This window comes from Rattus norvegicus, chromosome 10 (genome assembly GCF_021556685.1).
Source record: "Rattus norvegicus strain SHRSP/BbbUtx chromosome 10, alternate assembly SHRSP_T2T, whole genome shotgun sequence".
In the NCBI taxonomy this organism is placed as follows: Eukaryota; Metazoa; Chordata; class Mammalia; order Rodentia; family Muridae; genus Rattus; species Rattus norvegicus.
Genome location: NC_141543.1, coordinates 95,044,723 through 95,066,608, shown reverse-complemented (window position 1 = coordinate 95,066,608; position 21,886 = coordinate 95,044,723). Strand labels below are relative to the sequence as shown.

Sequence of the window (21,886 nt, the reverse complement as noted above, 5' to 3'; positions counted from 1 at the left end):
TGAGACGACTCAGTTGGTAAAGGTGCTTGCGGCCAAGCCTAACATTCTGAGTTCTACCCCAGGGCTCACCTGGTAGAAGGAAAGAAAGAATTCTTCTAAGTTGTCCTGTGACCTCCACATGCACATATTATCAGGAATGCCCCAACCCACATATACAACATCCTGCTCACAGACACGCACACAAACACACATTTTTAAATATTATTTATTTAATGTGTATGAGAACACTGTAGCTGTCTTCAGACACCAGAAGAGGGCATCGGATCCCATTACAGATGGCTGTGAGCCACCATGTGGTTGCTGGGAATTGAACTCAGGACCTCTGGAAGAGCAGTCAGTGTTCTTAACCTCTGAGCCACTTCTTCAGCCCCAACACACAACATTTTTATTGTTATTATTAGAAATAGAGTTTTTCCGTGCAGCTCTAGCTCTCCTGGAACTCACTCTAGACTAGGCTGGCCTCTAACTCAGAGATCTACCTGCCTCCCCCTCCCTGGAATTGGAGGCATGTGCCACTGCCACCCAGCATACGAATAATAAATTTAAGAAATAGGATTTAAAAGTTGGTTAGAGGGCTGGAGAGATGGCCTCTTCTGGTGTGTCTAAAGACAGCTACTTACATATAATAAATAAATAAGTCTTTTTTAAAAAAGTTTTTCTTTTAAAAGTTGGTTAGAACTTTAAAAGACAATACTTGCAAGGCATCATTATATTCTGTCTTCAGGGTACCAAAAAATGTTGGTTTTATTTCTATTTCCTTCTCAAAACATTTGGGCCAAAGCAAAGACTAAGCTGTGTCGGCAAGAGGGACCTTCCTGGTGGAAAGTGGTTCTAGTTCCTGTAACAAGCAGGTAGTCATGAGCTGCCTGGTGTTTGCGTCGTTGTACTTGAACCTGTGCTCTTGGTCAGCTACACCTCGTGTGACATTTGGTTGTTTTTGTGTTGAGAGGGATTTCTACTTCAGGTAGAGAAGATTCATAGCTCAGATTTCCTCCCTGATCTGTGTTGGTGAGCTTCAGTAAAATTACTTCTTTTCGGAAGACCTTTTGGCTGATTAAAGTCGTCCTCCCCTTAATTTCAGAGGAATGATGAGAGCCCGGAAAGGTCAGGCTTCGAAGGTTATGAAGCGTAAGGGTGACCACTGATATTTGCTGGTGTTGAAATACGAGTTATGAGTGTGTGTCTAAGCTGCAGGGTGCCGCTGTTCCCGTATTGATCAGATGGCAGAAATAAAAGCAGAAAATAGCTGGTTAGCTCAACCAAATGGAGGAAAAGGTCTTTTGAATGATCAGAAGTTCAGAATTGTTGATTTTTTAAAATAAAATTGTATCGACATTGATTAAGTAGTTGTTGTTAGCCAGGGAAAATGCAACAGTTATTCTAATGAGCAAGGAGAAGCAATCTAGCACCAGAATATTATTTACAGCCAAGTAACTTTAATAACTAATTCTTGGACAGTCTATTCTCCCCCCTCAACTTGTAGCCATTTTAATTCATGCATAGCCTTTTGTTGTTGACTCAGGGTCGTCTGTGTAGCCCTGTCTTCATGGAGTAGTCCAGACTAGCCTGGAACTCTCTCCTCCCACTCCAGCCGCCCAAGTTCTGGGATTACACGTAATAAGCTACAATATCTGACTTTAATATTTTTTTAATGAAATTGACATATGAAACAGTTAGGCACGTTATAGGCTAGATTCTAATCCATGAGTGCAATGTGTGATGAGCGGATTAGATTAAATGTCATACTCCTGCTCAGGGTTTGGGGACGTCCGGCACCTCTGCACTAGCAGTTTTGAAACAAGCACTTCTGCCACCAGCCTTGGTAAGCATCCTAACCACCTCTCACACATCCTTTCCGTGGAAGCCCTTGGTAATCCAGTGTCTGTTTCTAGGCCAGGTGGCAGTAGAGCAGACTGGCGTCAAACTCTAGAGCCTCCTTCCTGCCTCAGTCTCCTTAGTTGCTAGATCCCTGGGGGTTGTGCCCTTAGGAATACCTGGGTCTTGTTTTCTGGGGCTCTGTTAGTGCACAAGAGAGGATTCTTAGAAAAGCAAGCTCTCCAGCTTCCTGCTTGGAGATGGGAACGTTTCCTCCAACACATCCTTACTCCAAGGCCCTTGCCAGGGCCTACACCAGGCCGTTTAGGCTTTCAGCATCCTGAACTGAGATCGGTAACATCTTCTCCTCATAAAGCCAGTCTGCATCAGGTATTAAGGATTCAGCGATGCCAGACATTTAGGGAAAATGAGGAAAGCTCTAAGAGCCCTCCCTCTGTCTCCAGAGCTGACCAGTATTTGGGATACACCTATATTGTCGGCTTTCTCCAAATTTACATCCGTAGACGCACATACTTTTATGAGATTGGTATTTTTCATATTCCAGTATATCTTAGACACCATATCATGTCAGTACTGAAAGGCTCCTACATTATTGAATTGTTTAGTACCGATGCACAAGTAGTCTAGAACACTGCCCCATAAAATGCAAGACAGGCAAACTGGGCATGGTAGTCAAGAAGACTGAGATGGGGGAGGGGAAGGACATACACCTTTAATCCCAGAATATGGGAGACAGAGGTAGGCAGACCTCTAGAGTTTGAGGTCAGCCTGGACTACAGAGTGGGTTCCAGGATAGCCAGGGCTACACAGTGAAACCCTGTCTCAAAAAAGAACAAAACAAAAAAGTGAAGTCCACTCTGGGCCAGGAATGTAAGGCGGCCAGCACAAGCCGTGAGGCCAGGAACATGGACATTTTATTTCATGCTCTGTTTTTAGGTTTGGGGCACTGGATAATATAATGAATGAATGTGCTGGTGATTGACTTACACTGAATGAGTTCTGGTTGTTGTTATTTTTAAACGCGGTTGGGACTGTGTTTACCCATGCCTCCTTGTATAATAAGACGTTTTCTGGAATGTTTGTGTTTGTGTTTGTGAACACTGCTTTCAGTGTTCCCTGGGTTCTAGAACGGTCACCCCAATTCTACTCCAGGTTTGCAGGTTTGTGTCTGTGTCTCAGAAAGGCTCAGGGACTTGGTTGCCCCTTTGATGTACAGCGGGTTTGCACCAGGGTGTCTAGACAGCCTGGGTTTCTGTCTATTGATCCCGATGAGCACGCGCTGAACGGCAGAGGCACACCTCTCTTCAGTCTGGAGGGTCTCCCCTCCCCCCTATCTCGGCTTCTGTATTCCTGAGTCTTTCTGTGGCCCTCCGCTCCTCAGGTTGGAGGCAGGTTTCCATCCTTCTCACTGCTGCTGCCACGTGTTGGGGTTTGGAACTGAAAAGGAGATGAATGCATGTGTTCCTGTTTGCCGTCTTGATCCACTTTCCCGACATAGTTCTTTTCATCCCTCAAGGCTGAATTTCTCTTTTTAAATGTCTTTTTTTTTACTCCCTTGTCTCAGCAGTCTGTTCCTAAAGGAACATGACTCATATTTTATAACACCCGTGGAAGGTTGATCTGTGCCTCACATAGTTTTGTTTTATAGTCACTTTTTTTTAAGATGTCTTTTAAAAAAAAAAAAACCCATGATATTGATTTTAAAATGATGAAACTTGCTTGCTGTGTGCTATTGGGAGTGAGCCCAATCACATTAAAAAGAAAAAACTATGTTGCTATCTTAATCACTCATCAGGTCCAGGCAGCTCCAGGTGCTGAGAGAGGCCTGGACGCTCCTCCAGATGTGCAAGTGTCAGCTCCAGGTGCGGTGAGCAGACTATTTGGAGCTCACGTAGGCTCTGGAGTCCAAATCTAAGTTTTAGGTTCTTACTCTCCTAGAGTAACTCATGTTTCTTAATTGCAACTCAGTGCCAGAATCATCAGTAGTACTTTCTAACACTAGAGGCGCCCAGGCCCTCCACTGCACTGTTCAACAACCTGCAAGGTAGGACTGGCCTCTGCAAGTCGGGAAGGGCTCTAGAGGGCATCCCGATGTGCATCCAATGTTGGACACCACCATCCCCGAGTATCTCTTTGTTGTGTTAAAATAGATGTAACCTTAACCGCTCAATTGTACATTTAAGTGAGGTTAAACGCATTTATAATGTGCAACAGCCATCCCTACTTCAGACCTCTTTTCATCTTGTAAGTCTGAAACTCTGTATCCATTTAAAAAGTAACCCTCTATTCTCATCTCCTCCCACCCCAGGATAGCCACTGCTGTACTTTCCATAAGACTCTGAGAACCCTAAAGATGTCATCAAGTGGGGTAATGCGGTGTTTGTCTTTTTGTGACTGGCTTGCCCCTATCAACAATGTCTTCAAGGTCATCCATGAGGTGTGATACCCAGATTTCCTTCTTTCTAAGGGTGGCCACACTGTGGCTGTGTCCATGTCCCTGTCGGTAGACAACTGGGTTCCTTCCTCACCTTTGCTGCCTTGTTCTATGCTCTTGTGAACATAGCTGTAAAATTCCTAAGACCCAGTTTTCGCTCCCTGGGATGGATATCAAAGGAGATGTTGTTAGATCATAAGGTAATCTGGTTTTCTGTCTTTTCTTTTTCTGAGACAGGGTTTTTCTGTGTACCCTCTGCTGTCCTAGAACTCCCTCTGTAGATCAGGCTGGCCTTGGACTCCGAGATCACCTGCCCTTACCTCCCTAGTGCTGGGATTAAAAAGATACACCAACATGGCAGCCTTAGTCCTAGTTTTCTTCCTGTGAGAACTCTCGAAGTTTACATCCCTACCAACAGCCCAAGAGTCCTGGTTTCTCTAAATCTATGCCATTGCTTATTTTCTGAGTTTTTTGTTCAGTTGGGGTTTTTTGTTTGTTTTGTTTTGTCATAGCTGCTCTTTAAGTGCAAGGTGAAATTTCATTGTGTTTTTGGTTATTTGGGAGTTTTGAAACGGGGTGTTGATGTGTATCCTATACTGGCCCTGAACTTGCCACCTTCGTGCCTCCGCCTCCTGAGCACTGGCCTGCACCACCACACTTGGCTTTGAAGTTCTCTGAGAATTAGTGATGTTGGCCATCTTTTCCTGTGCTCTTGGGCATTCACAGCATGTCTGGAAAAGTTCTGCAGGACACTCTGATGCTGGCCAACGTTGGACACCGCTGTCTCCATTCCTTGGAGAAATGTCTGTTCAAGTACCTAGTTCTTGTTGCTGGGCTCTGGAAGCTCTATATATTCTAGCCATTAATCCCGTTAACATATGATTTGCAGACATCTGAGATCTGACATATGAAAATATCCCTTTTACTCTTCTGTTCTTAGGCTGGGAATACTGCTAAGGTCTCTTCAACTCTCTGTCTTGTTTAATTTCTTTCAGGCCAGCACAAAAGTGGAAGTAGACATGGAGAAGGCAGAGAGCCTGCAGGTGACAAGAGGGGACTTCCTCGCTTCCCTGGAGAATGATATCAAACCGGTGAGTGTGCAAGTCAAGTGGGGTGTGGGCCCACAGAGCAGTGCCTGCTGTTATCCTGGAGGGAAAGCACCGTCGGCCTCCTGACCTATGGCCTGCCACCTGTGCTTTCATAACCCGAGAGAATCTTACTGTAGACACATCAGTGTTCCACTGACGGCTGGTCTTTGATCAATATTTACCCAAATACTTCCTATGGATGAGACTTACGGTCAGCTTTGAGACTTTCTGGTTTTTGTCTTTCTGGGTTCTGTTTGCTTGTTTGTTTCCAAGACAGGGTTTCTCTGGGTTGCCCCGGATATCCTGGGACTCGCTCTGCAGATCAGGCTGGCCGCCACCTCAGATCACCCTGCCTCTGCCTCCACAAAGCAGTGCTATTTCCACAGGCCGCCTGAGCTCGCTACCACTGAGCTGCATCTCAGCCCCCAGCCTGGTTCTTCTCCACAGTCTTCGTAGAGTTATATCTGATTTTATTGCCATTTTTTACCCAAGTCTTTGGGGAATGAGACAGTTTTTTACTTCTTAGTCAGAAATCACTTAATTCAAAATGTCTTTGAAGAGGCCATGACAAAGAATGGGTTGTGTGACTCAAATAACACAGTGATGGAGACATCGAAATGAGATAGTCTAGTTTCAATACCGATGACGAAAATGCTTCAGACTGCGCTTTACCTCGATAGGCATTCGGCACAAACCAAGAGGACTATGCAAGTTACATTATGAATGGAATCATCAAGTGGGGTGACCCCGTGACCCGAGTCCTCGACGACGGAGAGCTGCTGGTCCAGCAGACTAAAAACAGTGACCGCACACCGCTGGTTAGCGTCCTTCTGGAAGGTAAGAATGAGGCAATCGCCTTACAGGCTTAGAAAATGCAGAAGGGGAAACATTTGTCTTTAAAAGCTATGTAGTATGTTTCAGAGAGGTAAATGCTTTTTAGCTCTGAACTTTGTGATCTGCAAGTTACAGCCTAGCCTGTGTACCTATGTTAGGACAGATTAAAATTAGGGGAGTAGAATGTCTCTGACACGTGACAGCAACTAGTTTTCTTATAGGAATGTATTTCTCTAGTACCTAATACATGGATACTGTACAGCTCTGTGCACAAACTATTGATGTGGATGCAGAGACATCCAGGTGTCAGTCTAGTCATAGAAAAGACTTTTAAAGAAGTCCTTCTGGGCAGTGGTGCTGCACACCTTTAATCCCAGCATTGGGAGGCAGAGGCAGGTGGATCTCTGAGTTTGAGGCCAGCCTGGTCTTCACTGTGAGTTCCATGATGGCTAGGGCTACACAAAGAAAACCCTGTCTTGAAAAAAATAAAAACAAGCAAGCAAAAATTCCTAATTTTCGCATGCACACAATAAAGATGTGTGTGGGTGCCAGTCAGTTTGCCCAGGAATGGTCAGAGAGAACTGGGGGTGATGCTTAATTCAGGCCTCAAAGGACCAGTTCAGACTTTATCAAGTAGATAAGGGAAGGACATTCCATTCACAACTGGTTAGCCTAACATTAGTATGACAGCAGAGAAGTTCAGGGGAGCCCAGCTCCCTTAAGGTCTAGAGGTTCTAGGCTCTAAGAGGAGCATGTTCTAAGGTTCTAAGAGGAGCATGTTCTAAGGTTCTAAGAGGAGCATGTTCTAAGGTTCTAAGGCTCTAAGAGGAGCATGTTAAGCCAAGAGCCAAAGGAGGAGTGGAAGCTAGCCAGGCCAAAAGAATTGAGAAGGCTGTTCTGTGAAAAGGGAAGGAGCATGTGAACAGTCCCTTGGCAGGAACGACCTACGAACAGAAAGATGAGTGATGAAGTCAAACGGAGGAGCTAGCGAAATGGCTTAGAGGGCAAAAGTGCTTGCCCTGCAAGTTTGGTGTCCCCAGAGCTCACAAAGCTGTCCTCTGAACTCCATAGGCACACCACAGCACATACAACATAATGATAAATAATAATCATAAAGGTGAAGTGGACAGGAGCCAGCTCTAGAACAAGCCTTCTAGCGAAAAGGCCTGTGCTGTAGAGGGCTAGGGATGTAACTCCCTAATTGCCCATACTCTATTAGCGCTCCACAGGCACTGGCCCACCTAATCCTCATGTCAGGCCTGGGACTGCAGACACTGTTTGTTTGGGGGTTTGGTGGTGGTGGTGGTGGTTGTTGTTGTCGTCGTTACTAGTTTCTAGATGGCTGTCCTGGAACTCCCGTAGACCAGGCTGGCCTCGATCCACCTGCCTCTGCCTTCCACGTGCTGGGTTAAAGGTGCATGCCATCACACCCAGCCATAGATACTGTCTCTATTCCTGTGTCATACACAGGGAACCAAAAGCTTAGGAACATTGGTTAGATTAAATATTGGCAGAGAGCCGAAGAGGTGGCTCAGGAGTTAAGAGCGCTTTCTGCTTTTACAGACAACCTGAGTTCACTTCCCAACCCTGTTTGAGGCAGCTCCATGTGAGCTGGTAACTCCAGCTCCAGGGGATCTCACACCCCCTTCTGGCCTTTTCTGACTCATTGCACACACAGAGAGACACCTGTAAAACACACACACACACACAGAGAGAGAGAGAGAGAGAGAGAGAGAGAGAGAGAGAGAGAGAGAGATTTTTAAAAAGAAATCTCTTAGAAATAAAAAGATAAATATGAGTAAAAGCATCAAACACGACTCCCAGCCTGGTAAATGGGGCTGTTTATCGGAGATCACTGGGAGGGAAACAGAAATTAGGAAGGAAGATCACGAACTCACTTCTGAACAGTTAAATTGCAAGTTCCTGTAGGATAATGAGATTAGAAATGGCGACCAGTGTGTTTGATTGGCAGGTCTGAAGCTCACAGAAGCAGGCTGGCTGCCCCAGATCAGGATCTGCCCCAGCAGTTCCAGGAGCAGAAGCAGTCCTTTAGAGAAAGGATACGGCTGAGATACAGATGGGGCCTGGAACTTTTATCTGAGACTCGTTAATAGTTCAGGACTAAATAGAGCAGGAAAAAAAGACAAGGGCACCTAGGCAGGAATAACGAAGGGGAGGAGGAAGTGAGAGAGCAGCTGTCAGGCAGCCAAGAGAGGCACATCAGGACAGAGGAGTTGCATCAAAAGCCCCAGAAAAATACCTGTGGAGTTTGGGGACCTCGATGGGAGCCTGCCCAGTGTGGGTGGAAGTGAAATGCTACAGTTGGGTAAGAGTAGGTGACAGATGCGAGGTCCAGCAGCCAGGGAGCTATCTCGCTTTAAAGGGAAAAAAGAGGAACTGTCACTAATGTCCCATTTCAGAGGGGATGGCAAGGAAGGATGGACTGGTTATGACTGGGAGGAGGGGTTTGCCTTCAAATACACAGGATGGGGGTTGTCTAAGTGCAGGTGACTTTGTGGATTTGATTGCCTCTGTAAAAATGCACGAGTCTTCAGCACTACGGCCTTATGACACCTTTGCTTCAGATAAAGCACTTTGTCCCTGCCCCCAGTGTCATCTCCTTAAAAAAAACAACTGTATTTTTGTTGTTGTTGTTGTTACCAAAAGGAAAAAGAAAACAGATTTGTTAGAATTAGTGATGCACGTCCTGATATGCATTTGTATAACTTTTCTTTCTTTCCAGAAGCAAACTCCTTGTGTCCCTGCTTAGTCAGAAGGTTGGGAGATTAGGGGCCTCTGAGAAAGCAGGAAGGCACGCATTTCACCATACTTTTGAGAAATGCTAATCAGTTCATTAAGTTTAGTTGCTAATAAATAAAAGGAAACATGTCTGCTGTGAAACTGTCAGGAAATGTTAATGAGCAACTAGTCGAGACCTCGGTACCTGTGGATAAAAGTTTGAACTTGTTTGATTCCCTCTGCTCAGGTTGGCTTTCTTCCTCTGCCTGTCTTTTTATGCAGGCCCTCCTCACAGCGGGAAGACTGCCCTCGCTGCAAAGATTGCCGAGGAATCAAACTTCCCCTTCATCAAGATCTGCTCCCCCGATAAGATGATTGGGTTCTCTGAGACAGCCAAGTGTCAGGCCATGAAGAAGGTATCAAGATTTTGATGTTATTTTACTTTCTAGTCTCAGATGAGTGTGCATGTTATGTGTGCCTATGTACACACGCGTTCAAAGCTGTGGCAATTCTCTTCTCAAATAGAACTAATTATCACCAGAATCTGAGAGCAGGCAGTGGCTATTTCAGATTCTAAAACTTTGTGAATGCATTTTCGTCGAGAATTTCTTTGCCTTCCAGATGTTACTGTCTTAGTACATATCATTATTAATTTTCACTTCTTCTTGTTGTTGTCTTTCGAGGCAGGGTTTCTCCATGAACCCCTTGCTGTCCTGGAACTCTCTCTAGAGCAGGCTGGTCTCAAATTCACAGAGATCTGTCTACTTCAGCCTCCCGAGTGCTGGGATGAAAGGCGCCACCACCACCACCACCTGGCTCAATTTTCACTTCTTGTGGGCATCAGTTTGATTAAAGAAAGATGACTTGAGAGGGTCATGCAGAATGGAACAAATTCTTTATCAATGTACAAACCACACACAGTCTATTAAGTTGACTGTAGTTTGGAAGAGAACAAATTCAAATATGGAAGCTTTTCCCAAGAAGCCCCTCATTTGTGTATAAAGCAGAACCTCCTTACGTCTGATGCCTGATCACCCCTCTCTCTCCCTTTAGAGTGTTTGTTACCTCTGAGCCATTAGCCCGTGACACAGAGTAGCATTGCGCCTGTCTGTCCCACCTCACTCGCATCCTGGCAAGTGCTAAGTGAGCCTTCTGCTTCACAGTCAGAGATGAGAACACGGTGGTGAGGCTTTCCCTCAGGAGCCAGTGCTGATGGTGACTCTGATTTTGCAGACTCTTCCCTGGTTGCTTTGTTGTTCCGTTGAAGTGAGCCTGGCAAGTACTCAGCCTCTGAACTCTTCTCCAGCCTTCTCCTCCCACCCTTTCGGGCGGGCGTGTGTTTTCCCTCCACAGGCAGCCCCCAAGCTACCAGTGTTGAAACGTCAACCCTTGGAATCTGCAGTCGCTGAACTTCATACCCTAAGGAGAAGCGGGCTATATTTTCATTGCTTTAAACCATCTACTCCCATACCTGTTCAAAAATTAGGGGTGTGTGCAGACAGCAGAGGACTCCATTGCTTTCCAGCCGCTGCCAGCTCCTCCCTCAGGACGGCTCTGAGATGTGGGTGGATGGCCCTTGTTTTTCTATAAAGTTTTTTTTTAATGTACTTTAGGCTTCTGCAGATCAAAGCCACCTTGCTGAGTGGGAGATAGTATCATTTTTATTATTTTAATCTCTTGCAAATTGACTTGAAGGGGGGGAAGGTAATATGTGCTGATTTTAGAGGCTTAAATGGTTAAATTAATGACTTAATAACTTATGATTTAATCTTTAAATTGCTGAAGCCTTTCAAGGTAGAGTTTTAGATGAGCAGAATATTAGGAATATAAAACTAAGCGTCCGTCCCAGCTTACTCCACATCGTTCTGATTCATGATTCGCCATCCGCACGATTCGTGTACACTTAAAATTAAAAAAACTCCAGCAGATTAATAATAACTGCATTAGAATTTTTGTTTCCCTTGGAGTGGGGGAAATATTTCCTGTAACTAAACTTTAGGAACAGCGAAAATAACGAAACGTAGGTGTCTTAGGAACATATAATATTAGAAATATCACAAAACTTTGCCAGAAAACCGTTTTCACATTTTTACCTAATGGCAGGCCGACTAATGCCTGAGGGCTCACACTCAGGTTGACTTTTAAAATGAGATGTAAACACCATTCTCCAGTCCTTTGAGCTGCCTCCCTCCACACTTTGTGTCCCCCCAATTTTAATGTGAGGATGGAGGAGGGGGTGTTTTAACTTTCAGACCACAAGTAATTTGTAATGCTTTGTTCTGAAACAAAACAGTTCTTTCCTTTATGTGTCCTCTCTCCATGCAGCTTTTCTTAAAAACAAACATAGTAGAGGGGGCTGGAGAGATGGCTCAGTGGTTATGAGCACTGCCTGCTCTTCCAGAGGCCCCGGGTTCGATTCCCAGCGTCCACATGGCAGCTCACAACCGTCTGTAACTCCAAGATCTTACACCCTCACACAAACCTCCATGCGGGCAAAACAACAATGCACATTTTTTTAAAAAACATGATAGAGAAAAACGAAATGACAGGAGGTTAAAATGGTAAAGTAGTCTGCATCTGCACTGTACTTGTGTCCTCTATTGAGGCTTGCCATCCATACACACACTCACACACTGTGATGAAGAGCACATTGGAAATACTACCCAAGATATACTGATTAAAGATACACCTTTAATCCCAGAACGCAGGAGGCAAAGGCAGGTGAATCTCTGTGATCTAGGGACCAGCCTGGTCTAAATAGAGTTCCAGGCCAGCCTGGTCTATATAGTGAGATCTTGTCTCAAAAAAAAGAAAACCATGAATGAATGAATGAATGAATGAATGAATGAATGAATGAAACATAACTACGGCTTTCCTTAGTATTAATGGCTGAGTAATGTGCATTTAAACAGTTCCTCTGAGAAGTTAAGAGAGCACACTCTTCTTGCAGAGGAGCTAAGCCTCAGGCTCCAGCTTTAGGGGGGACCTGATGCTTCTGTCTTCCACAGGCACCTCCACTCACTTACCCAGACATATATACGTAATTTAAAAGCAATACGAATATTTTTTTAAATCACTTTTGGTTTTTTCAGTTATAAATAGTATTCTATAGAATTACCAAACTTGAGAAATTACTGTTCCATGTTTTTATTAGATTTTTCTTAGTTTGATTTAACATCACATGACTGAGTACTTTGGTTTGAATGCAAATGGAACCAAATTTGAATCTCATTTCTGTCACACTTATGGTCTCTTGTTACCTCGAGTAAATTATTTTTTTTCTAGAATCCTTTAAGCCGTTGGTTTTTATGAAGGGTAATGTTTGTTTAGAGCTTGAATCCCAGCACTCTGTAGGCTGAGGCAGGAGAATCGCCGTGTAGAGATAGTGCGTGAACTAAATGAGATGGTAATTTATGTAAAGTAAAATAGCATTTCTGGGACCGAAGATGCACTTCAGTATGGCGGCAAACTTTACTTACTATTCTACGGTTCCTCCTTATCTCTTTAGGGTTAGTCTTCAGGACTCAGATGGCTAACGTCCATTACTACTTTTATTATAAATCTTAATTTTTCAGATTATAATAACCGTATACCATTTCCCCCACTATTTCCTCCCTCCAACCCTTCTTATATGCTCGCTCGCTCTCTCTCTCTCTCTCGCTCTCTCTCTCTCTCTCTCTCTCTCTCTCTCTCACACACACACACACACACACACACACACACACACACACACACACACACGGCTTCTTTTTCTTTCATTGTTGGTATGTGTATGAATCCCTATATATTCCTAAATATGGAACAACCAGTTGGTGTGTGCTCTTCCGGGGAAGAGCATTCCTTAGCTCTCCTTGTCTAAGGGCTGAGCCCTGTGAGCTTCCCCTTCCACTCGAGTGTGTCTGTTGCTGCCAACCTTGTTCAGATCATGTTTAGACAGCCATGTTGGTGAGGTTTCATGGATTTAGCTTCTCTGACATTTCTAGGAGACACATTTTTTTCTAGGGGGGTGAAAAACTTTGTGAAGACTTTTTTTTTTTTTTCGTAGCTGGGGACCGAACCCAGGGCCTTGCACTTTGCTAGGCAAGCGCTCTACCACTGAGCTAAATCCCCAACCCTGTGAAGATTTGTTTTATGCCTAGTCTTATCAAATCTTTTATTTAAAGATATTTTCCATGGCCCATCCCTTCAGAACGTTCTGCTAATTTACACTTAAAAAGAATGAGTTTGTCTGCACCTCTGCCCCAACTTAATGTTATTAAATATTTCTCTTCCGGTTTGTTTGGTAAATCGTTGGCACTCAGCTGTTTCTTTAGTTACATTCTAATGGTTGTCTTAATGACTCTGACAGAGGACCTGTTTAGCACATGCAAGGCCTGGTGCTCCATCTCTAGTGGAGTGTGTGTGTGTGTGTGTGTGTGTGTGTGAGTGTGTGTGTGTCCCCATGTGCACACATGTGTGTCCCCAAATGTTTTATAGTTATAATAGTTTATAAGCTCAGACATAACCTAAGTTAACGTCATTAAATAGTCTGAATTAGTTTGTCCAATATCTTTATTATCATTTATTACTTGGATCCACTAGCAGATAGTTTCTATGAGGAAAGAGGACCATAATCATGCTATTGCTTTCTCCTCAAAATGAATGCAAAAATACATGAAAATAGATTATCCTCTATTAATTTAAATTTCACTGTGTACTTCTGTTACCTTCTTCACTAAATCCTTTCTGCATGGATAGACTCAACACTGTCAAAGCATTTATGAAGTGTTATCCTTTTGTTCTGGGGGCTGGGGGAGTGCCATATGCTCCACTAAGATATTTGAAATATTTATAGAGATTTCTCTTCTCTCCTATTTTATGTTTGCTTCCCAAACTTGATTCTGTTCTAAATTTTTCATCCTTGTATTCGTTCTTTTTGCATGTATCTTGCAAAAATCTATTTTGCTGGCTGTTAATGACATCGAATGAAAGAACATAGCAATAGAATTTGATTTCACCTCATCACCTAGTCATGATACTTCTAATATAAAACACGCAAGCCAGATATCACTAAATTTTTTTAAACAAAAATAATGTTTATGGACCCTTTATTAATAACAGGATACTTTTTATTTTCAAAGGTTTGAAAATGAACAGAAGAAAATTTCCTTCCCACTAGCTTTGCGAGAAAGAAATAATCTTCTGTGAATATCCTGCTGTAAATCCACTGCAAACTGTAGTCTGCACAGAACAGCCCTGGTGCTAATCCTCCTCTCCTCACGCTTTAGTCCTTACAAAGAGCAAAGCTGGAAACTGGATCCTCTGACAGCAGTTACTAAGCAACAGAATTTGGATGTTTTGGGTTGACATCCTAATATATCATGGAGCTGATTCAGTGGGGCTGCTGAGCGTGTATGAGTTGAGCCATGGGGTGCTCCAGAAGTATCCAAGGGTCCCAGTGGCCACCCTCTGGCTTTTGGTGAACACACTGTCTCTTGCCGAGTATAAGAGGAAGAGCAGAGCTTTGAGGCCTTGTGGCTTTTAGCCGGTGGAGCACAGCCTCTCTGTGGATCACGACAGTGAAAACTGTAAGACTTTTTCCTGAAAAGCAGGGAGAACAAATGAGGGATTTTAAGGTCAATCCAAGAGGCTTTGGTGCTTTGCCGAAACTTGAGGTCCACTTCCTGTCAGAAGACAGCTGATGTTTGCTTGGTCGGCTCCCAAATTATTTTTAGAGACCAGAGATGATTGCTGATAGTGCCAATTTAGATTTGCTCGTTTACGTTTTTTATATGCTACCAAATATGATTAGTGTGTGCTTTCCACTAATTGCTGACAGATTTACTGCACTGGGGATTTTCTAAGTCATTAGCTTCCTCTTGTCATTAGATTTCTGCTAACTGGGTTGAGGTGCCTCACGCCAGCTACTCCAAAATCGAAGTGAACCCTTCCAGGCTCCGCCAGAGAGAGCTTAGCTTTACTTACTTAAGAGCACTAAAGAGGTTATAGAAAGCGAAGGATAGAAGCTCCTTACAGCACACTTTGCTGCGGCTTGTGACTCTGAAAGACTGGGATTAACATGGAGCTAATAATGCCGGCATCCTCCCTGGAGCGTTCAAGTCGGCCAGAGAGGCAGCTGCTGCCCCGCCCTCCTCACAGGTGGCTCTAGCCTTCTGTGGAGTCCAGGGCTCAGCGAGCTCGCTGCCTTGAGCACTCGCGGTGCCCTGCCCCCTACCCAGCCCGCTCCAGGGCCCGTTCCTCCGCTTGTGCCGTGTCTCCAGCATGCTGTCTTGGAGCCCAGGTTGTCCGTGGTCTGGTTGTCTCTCATGACCCTCAGGTTCGTGTTGTACTTACTCTGCCTTTACAGGCCAGAGAGAGATGGTGCAGCCTGTTTGACAGTGACAGACTCCTCAGTGTCCACAGCCGGGGACAGAATTCTGGGAATCTATTTTTTGGAGATTATCTTTATCCTTCAGAGCAAATCTCATCTTTTCCACACCAGCCCATAATTGTCCTTCCTTCTGGCGCTTCGGTCCTCCTCCCTCCCTCCAGCCCTTCTTCAGGCTCCCCAGCTGACTAGATCTTGGTCTATGCACACTGCCAACTCACATGCTTTGCGGGACACTCCCTGATGACTGCAGAGTGATTAACGTGTTGGAGTCTGGGAGGTGTACAGAGCTCATAGCTGCAGCTTTAGCCCACCTTGACTGCTCTGGCTGGTGGGATATTTGATCTAGAGTACACACCGTGCGTGCATCCGCTGTGTACTGTACGGATGCCAGGCCATGGCACCATTCTAACTGGGGCAGTTTATGCGAGTTTATTTTTTCTGTATCTTTCCCTCCCAATACCTCACCTCCTTTTTGAATTGATTTACATAAAATTACAGTAGAACTTTCCAGCTCAATATGTAAATATCTCATTAGACTTAGGCTGGCAGCTAATCTCCTATGCTTGCCCGTCAAGTCTGAGTCTCGTCTTAGTGAGCATTCTGCTGGGGCCCAGGCCAGGAAACGGTTTCCGAGAAGATTGCACACAAATCGAGGTGCAGTGGACGAGGGGGGACCGAGTTTTAGACCCGTGATGAGATAAAGAGGGGCCTGTGACTGCAGGAAGTGAAAGGGGTGTGTGTGCACATTCAGATTAGAGCAGAGGAGTCTGAGCTAACTAGTCAAGTTACAACTGGCTTTGGCACGACCTTTGTCAGAGTGAGTACATGTCAAGAGAGCTAGCTAGCTGTGCATGCTCCTCTCTGCGTAACACTCACACTGAGAGCTGTTTATTCTTTTAAAAATACAAGTACAAAACACTTTCTGTTAAATGAATAACATTGGTAATTTTCTTCTAAAATGTTCTGGGTGGCCTATGTAATGAGCTGTGACATCCCTAAGTTGTTTCTACTACATGACCAAAAAAAAAAAAAAAACCTGTTTACACATGCATACACACACACATGCATACGTGCACGCACACACACACACACACACACACACACACACATATATATATATATATATATATTTTTTTTTTTTTTTGAGAGGCCCTAGCTTCAGACTTTCTGATGTAGCTGAGACGCCTAGCTCTAAGCTTGCTGTCTCCACCTCCCAGGGACTGGGATCCCAGGTCCTGGAGTTTGCTGTAATAGGTTTGCTCTGTAAGCTATACATTGCATTGAGAAAGGAGAAGCACTGATTTAGGGAGAGTGTGTGGTAGCAGCAGCAGCCAGCCAGGCCCTGGTACCCGGCTTCTGTCACCCTTAATCTATGATTTCATAGCTTGAATGATAAACCTATATTCCTGCCTCTAAACCTTCAGTCAATCTCTGAAAAATGTTTGCTGAGCAAAGTATGGTTATCAGTGATCCCCTGAGTTCATATAATACGACAGTGGCTTTAATACCAATCCAGACTTCAGAAATAGCTAAGGACTGCTGCTACCAAGCCTTTCTGCGGTCTAGAACTCACTCACTCAAAACCAGAAGTAACTGTCAGGCAGCTGAATACCTCTTGGTCCCCTCTCCTCCTCTAGCTAACCAGGACGGGGCAGGCTAGCTGAGTGGTTCTGCCTTCGTGCGCATGTGCTCAGCATCCATTCCTAAAACAACGAGATTCTCTGACTCCTGTTTCTCTCTCATCGCTGCCCTCATCCTCGGCTCAGCCCCTCTCTGCCCCACAGACCCCTGTAGCCTCTGCCTTCCTCTCCATACAATGACTTCCCGCACCGTCTCCCACCTGACACTCCATAGTCCCAAACCCTTGCTCTTCTGCACGTCAACCTGGAAAATGTTGCCAAATGTAAAACTCACATCTCAGCTCATTGCTTTAAAACTCTATAGTGAGATTTTTTAAAAAAAAAAAATACTTTTACAATAAATTTTAGCTCACAGAAAAGTTTAGGGTCCTCTAGGGTAAGTTGCATGTGCAGGCACACGCCTTTAATCCTAGAACTCGAGAGGCAGAAGCAAGCGCAGCTCTGAGTTCAAGGCCAGCCTGGTCTACATATGGAGTTCCAAGGCAGCCAGGACTACATAGTGAGACCCCGTTTGATCGTGTCTGCTTTATTGTTTGAGAGATGCTCTGTGTCCAGTATTGTCGGTCCCTCTTGTGCCTCACCTCTTACGCACGTGGACACTGCCACATCTTCATTTTATTTCATCAACTAAGCACCAGTTGGTTGCTACAGCATTCCTGAACTGTGTCTCCTCTGAGCCGTGACATTCAGTGCACTCATAACGCATTCTTCTCCATTTTTAGATTTGGGCTTCAGTGTCTTTTTTTAATTTGGGAAACCACCCTTGTCCCCTAATGCCTTTGTGGACTTGGAGCTTGTGCTGTCTCAACTGTTGAATCTGCTGAGCAGACATCTTTACTGGATATTGTCTTGTTCTGGGTGCTGAAGGTATTATGAACAGAGCGATGTTTTTATCCACTTCACATTCCAGTGAGGAGACGAGAAGCTAAGGAGAAAGTGGAGTTGTGACACAGCATGGGACTGCGTTACGAGTCAGACTCTTCCTGAGGAACAAATGCTTACAAAGTGCACACGCACACACACGTATGTGTGCCACACACTCATACTGAAAAGAAAGTTAACCAAATGTAATCTTCTTTGGATGTCGTTACTGTGGAAGACAATGAGGTGGTCATACATGGTTTTCTCTCTTCCAGATCTTTGATGATGCTTACAAATCTCAGCTCAGTTGTGTGGTCGTGGATGACATTGAGAGGTTGCTCGGTGAGTCTAACGGTTGACTGTTGTACTCTGCCACGTGACAAAGTCCCTATCTCACAGGGACCATAGCAGCGTCTCTTCTATGACATCAGTAGTCATGAGCCAGATGCTTTGTTTTCTCCAGTGCGGTCCTGTCCATATTAAACGAGCAATGCAGAGCAACAAACACTGAAGTTCTGAAAATTGAAACGTACTCATGAAACATCTTAGGTTGAGGTACCTGCGCTCAACCCAGAAATGAACTAGTCAATGTCGGGAGAGCTTGTTGCTTTTACATTTCCTTCATTGTGAATTCTGTCAGTCAGGTATGTGTCATTATGACAGTAGATCAAAATGATAAACACCATGGAAACAGAAAGATCCAGTGTCCTAACAAACACCCAGGAGACTGCCTAGCGGTGGCTGCCACTCGTGGTACAGTAATGATCTCAAGTTAACTGCTCCTCACTTCCTCACAGTGTTTGCTCTTTAAGTTTTGGTAATGTTTATTTTGTAAAACAAAGCAAGTACATCTCTGAGGCCTCTTTAAGAGTGTTTACCTGATGGGCAGGATTCGAGGTATGCCATGTTTGGGACATCTCCGTCCTGTGTATGGGATTATTATTTCTCTAAGGACTTTTAGTCATGGTCACTGTTCTCTGTAAATTACTTTATCTGAGCACAGTCCAGGCAAGTGGTCCTAGCAACTCACTGTCAAGAGTCTGTGCCCTCCGAGTGGATTTTCACTTTATGAAGTGACTTTTTGTACTTGTGTGTTTATTTACTCAAGGGCTACTACTGTGCTAGAATGACTGGCGTTCTAGAAGGGTCTCCGAAAAGATACGACCTAACCTTTATAACATACACTGACAAAAAATAAGGTCCTCTAGGGTAAGTTGCATGTGCAGGCCTTCAATCCTAGAACTCAGGAGGCAGAAGAAGCAAGCCCAACCGAGTGAGTCTGCCTATATCCTGGATGTTCAGAAAACCTGGACTTCGTGGGGTTGATGCCTGCAGGGCTCCGTGTGCAGGAGGAGATGGGCTGGCAGAGGAAGCGAGGGAAGTGGCTTCAGGCCAAAATGTCTCTGACTGCCTACCCTGCTTTCTCAGAAGGCCAACCTGAGCACCCTCCATTCTTGTAGTTATGTGATTGTTTCTTTTCTTATCCTGTTCAGTTCCACCTTTTTCTTCTCCTGGGATGCCCACCACTGAGCCACATCCCAGTCCTTCCTACCTATGGTTGGTGTCAAACTTTGTCACCAGGGTAATATATATAAATGCGCCATGATGGGTTCTGGTAATTTCTTAGAAATGCTTGGTAAATACACCTGGGTATTCTCTCCTTTAGAAAATAGTCCCTGAAGACCAGAAAACACGGCTAATGAATCAAAGAGGACATTTAGCTTTTGTAAATGCGCAAATGCGTTCTTATGTGCCGTTTTGAGAGTGTAGACTTCACAGCAGAGCTTCCTGCCTCTTAATAGAGCTGACATTTACCCTTGATGGAGACAGGCCAAGCTTGCATGTGTGCCCCAAGGTCTCAATCCCTGACCACAGCCATGTCTCTCTTACAGATTACGTCCCCATCGGCCCCCGGTTCTCCAACCTGGTGTTACAAGCTCTGCTCGTGTTACTGAAAAAGGCACCTCCTCAGGTAAATTATAATAACAAGATTTCTACAGAGGCCTCAATAAAGTATATACGGCGGTACCCTCCGAATACGCAGGTTATCACAGACATACAATTCTGTTGTTAAGGGTTCTGGTAAATTGTTTTCTTTTTTTAAAAAAAAAAAATGTCTATTTTAGGTGTGTTGGTGTTTTTCCTGCATGAATGTCTGTGTGAGCACGTTGGATCCCCTGTAACTGAGGTGCCATGTGGGTGCAGGGAACTCAAACCCGGGGCCATCTCTCCAGCCTGTAAATTGTTTTCTTAGCAGATATTTTTCTTTCCTTTTCCTTTTCTGAAAATAACAAGACGTGAAAATTTCAGTTCATATTAGACCTTATTCCGTAAATTCCCCAGAATCTCCCGACTCCTGAAGCCATCACCTCCGGAGGGAGATTATGGTGGTGCAGATGTAGAGAGGATGGTTATGTCTTCCTGTTGGTGTCCGTCCCATTTCCCTGAGAACTTGAATTTGATGACTACAAGTGCATGTGCTAAGCTGGCAGGTTTGCTGGCGTGATTTTTAGCTTTCGAGGATGACCTGAAATTGTCTCTCCTGTGCCACGCTCTGCCCTTAAGAAACCGAACTGGCACCTCGGTTCATTTGCTCAAATCCTTACTGACGTGGCTGCCGGAGATGGTGATCCCCGTCCCTGAAGAAATGCAGAAGTGTCCCGTGAGGGGCGCCACAAGACAGACTCCCTAGGTCGAGTCTCTAGGTTGATATAGTAGGATGTTGAGAAATGCCACTCAAACAGAGACAAGAAGAGAGTGAACAGTCATTTGAAAACATCTTAGTGTCTGTATGCAGTATGGGGAGAGAGAAATAATTAGTTTTTAACAGAAGAAAATACACTGAAGACTGGCTTGATTTTCTGGGTTTTTAGTGCTTCTCAAAATTTTCCTAAAGTCATAAAAGATACTTAACAGCCTTGAAATTTTTCAATACATGCAATATGAAAGGTTTTTTTTTTTTTCCCTGTGCTGGGGATCAAACCCAGAGCTTCCTGCATACTAGGCAAGCTCTCTGGCACCAACTAATAGTCTCTGTTTTGATTTTGACATGGGCGCCTCACTGTTGCCCAGACTCTCTCAAATCCCTGGACCTGAATGATTCTTCTGCCTTAGCTTATGGTGACTTTCCCTATGCCAAGGCTGAAGTCACAAGAAGTGTTTTCTGCCTTCTCTAGATTCCTCCTATTTTAAAAAAGATGCATATATCAACAGTTGCTAAAACAAAATAAATAGCTCTGTATACTCATACTGTTTTGTTTTGTTTTGTTTTTTCTTTTTCTTTTTTTCGGAGCTGGGGACTGAACCCAGGGCCTTGCGTTTGCTAGGCAAGCGCTCTACTACTGAGCTAAATCCCCAACCCCATACTCATACTGTTTTTTATGGAGCTAGCATATTTAACATTTTTAGAATAGGAGAGATTGCTCAGGCATTTAAATATTTTTATTATAATATTCAGTTTTCTGCTTTAAAAAATTTATGCAAAAATTCACTTAGGAGAAAAATTAATAGCCTTCCAATATTATTTTAAAACTTCTCCTTTACCTGGTCAGGTGCTATCCATGTGAGTTTAATATTTATTTATTATCTATAAGTACACCGTAGCTGTCTTCAGACACACCAGAAGAGGACATCAGATCTCATTATAGATGGTTGTGAGCCACCATGTGGTTGCTGGGATTTGAACTCAGGACCTCTGGAAGAGAAGTCTCTTGTTTTTTTTTTTTTTTTGTTGTTGTTGTTGTTGTTTGGTTTTTTTTTGTTTTTTTGTTTTTTTGGGGTTTTTTGGAGCTGGGGACCGAACCCAGGGCCTTGCGCTCGCTAGGCAAGCGCTAAATCCCCAACCCGGAAGAGAAGTCTCTTAACTGCTAAGCCATCTCTCCAGCCCCAATGTGAGTTTAAATAAAGATACATTTCTTCCCTGAAAGCTTTTCATATCCAAAATGATATAAGTAGAAAATATGAATGGTATGGTTAAATGTATTAAATATCATTTCACTGGACATATAATTGGGGCACATGCTGTAGACCCCTGTGGAGGAGGCCAGAGGACGGCCTTTAGGGGGTTAGTTCTCTCCATTCTCCT

At 44.2% G+C, this 21,886-nt stretch overlaps 1 protein-coding gene across 2 annotated transcripts in view; it reads left to right on the top strand.

Moving 5' to 3' along the window:
* Nsf (N-ethylmaleimide sensitive factor, vesicle fusing ATPase) overlaps positions 1-21,886 on the top strand; it is a 128,556-nt gene that overhangs the window by 84,643 nt on the left and 22,027 nt on the right. The window contains exons 13-17 of one of the 2 annotated variants that reach the window (XR_015630948.1): positions 5,266-5,361; positions 6,039-6,195; positions 9,214-9,347; positions 18,078-18,144; positions 19,695-21,394. Coding sequence is in view for 1 of the 2 variants with exons in the window: in NM_021748.2 (NP_068516.2) it covers positions 5,266-5,361; positions 6,039-6,195; positions 9,214-9,347; positions 18,078-18,144; positions 19,695-19,774 (534 nt within the window). In the remaining variant the exon portion in view is untranslated. 2 annotated transcript variants of the gene reach the window in all.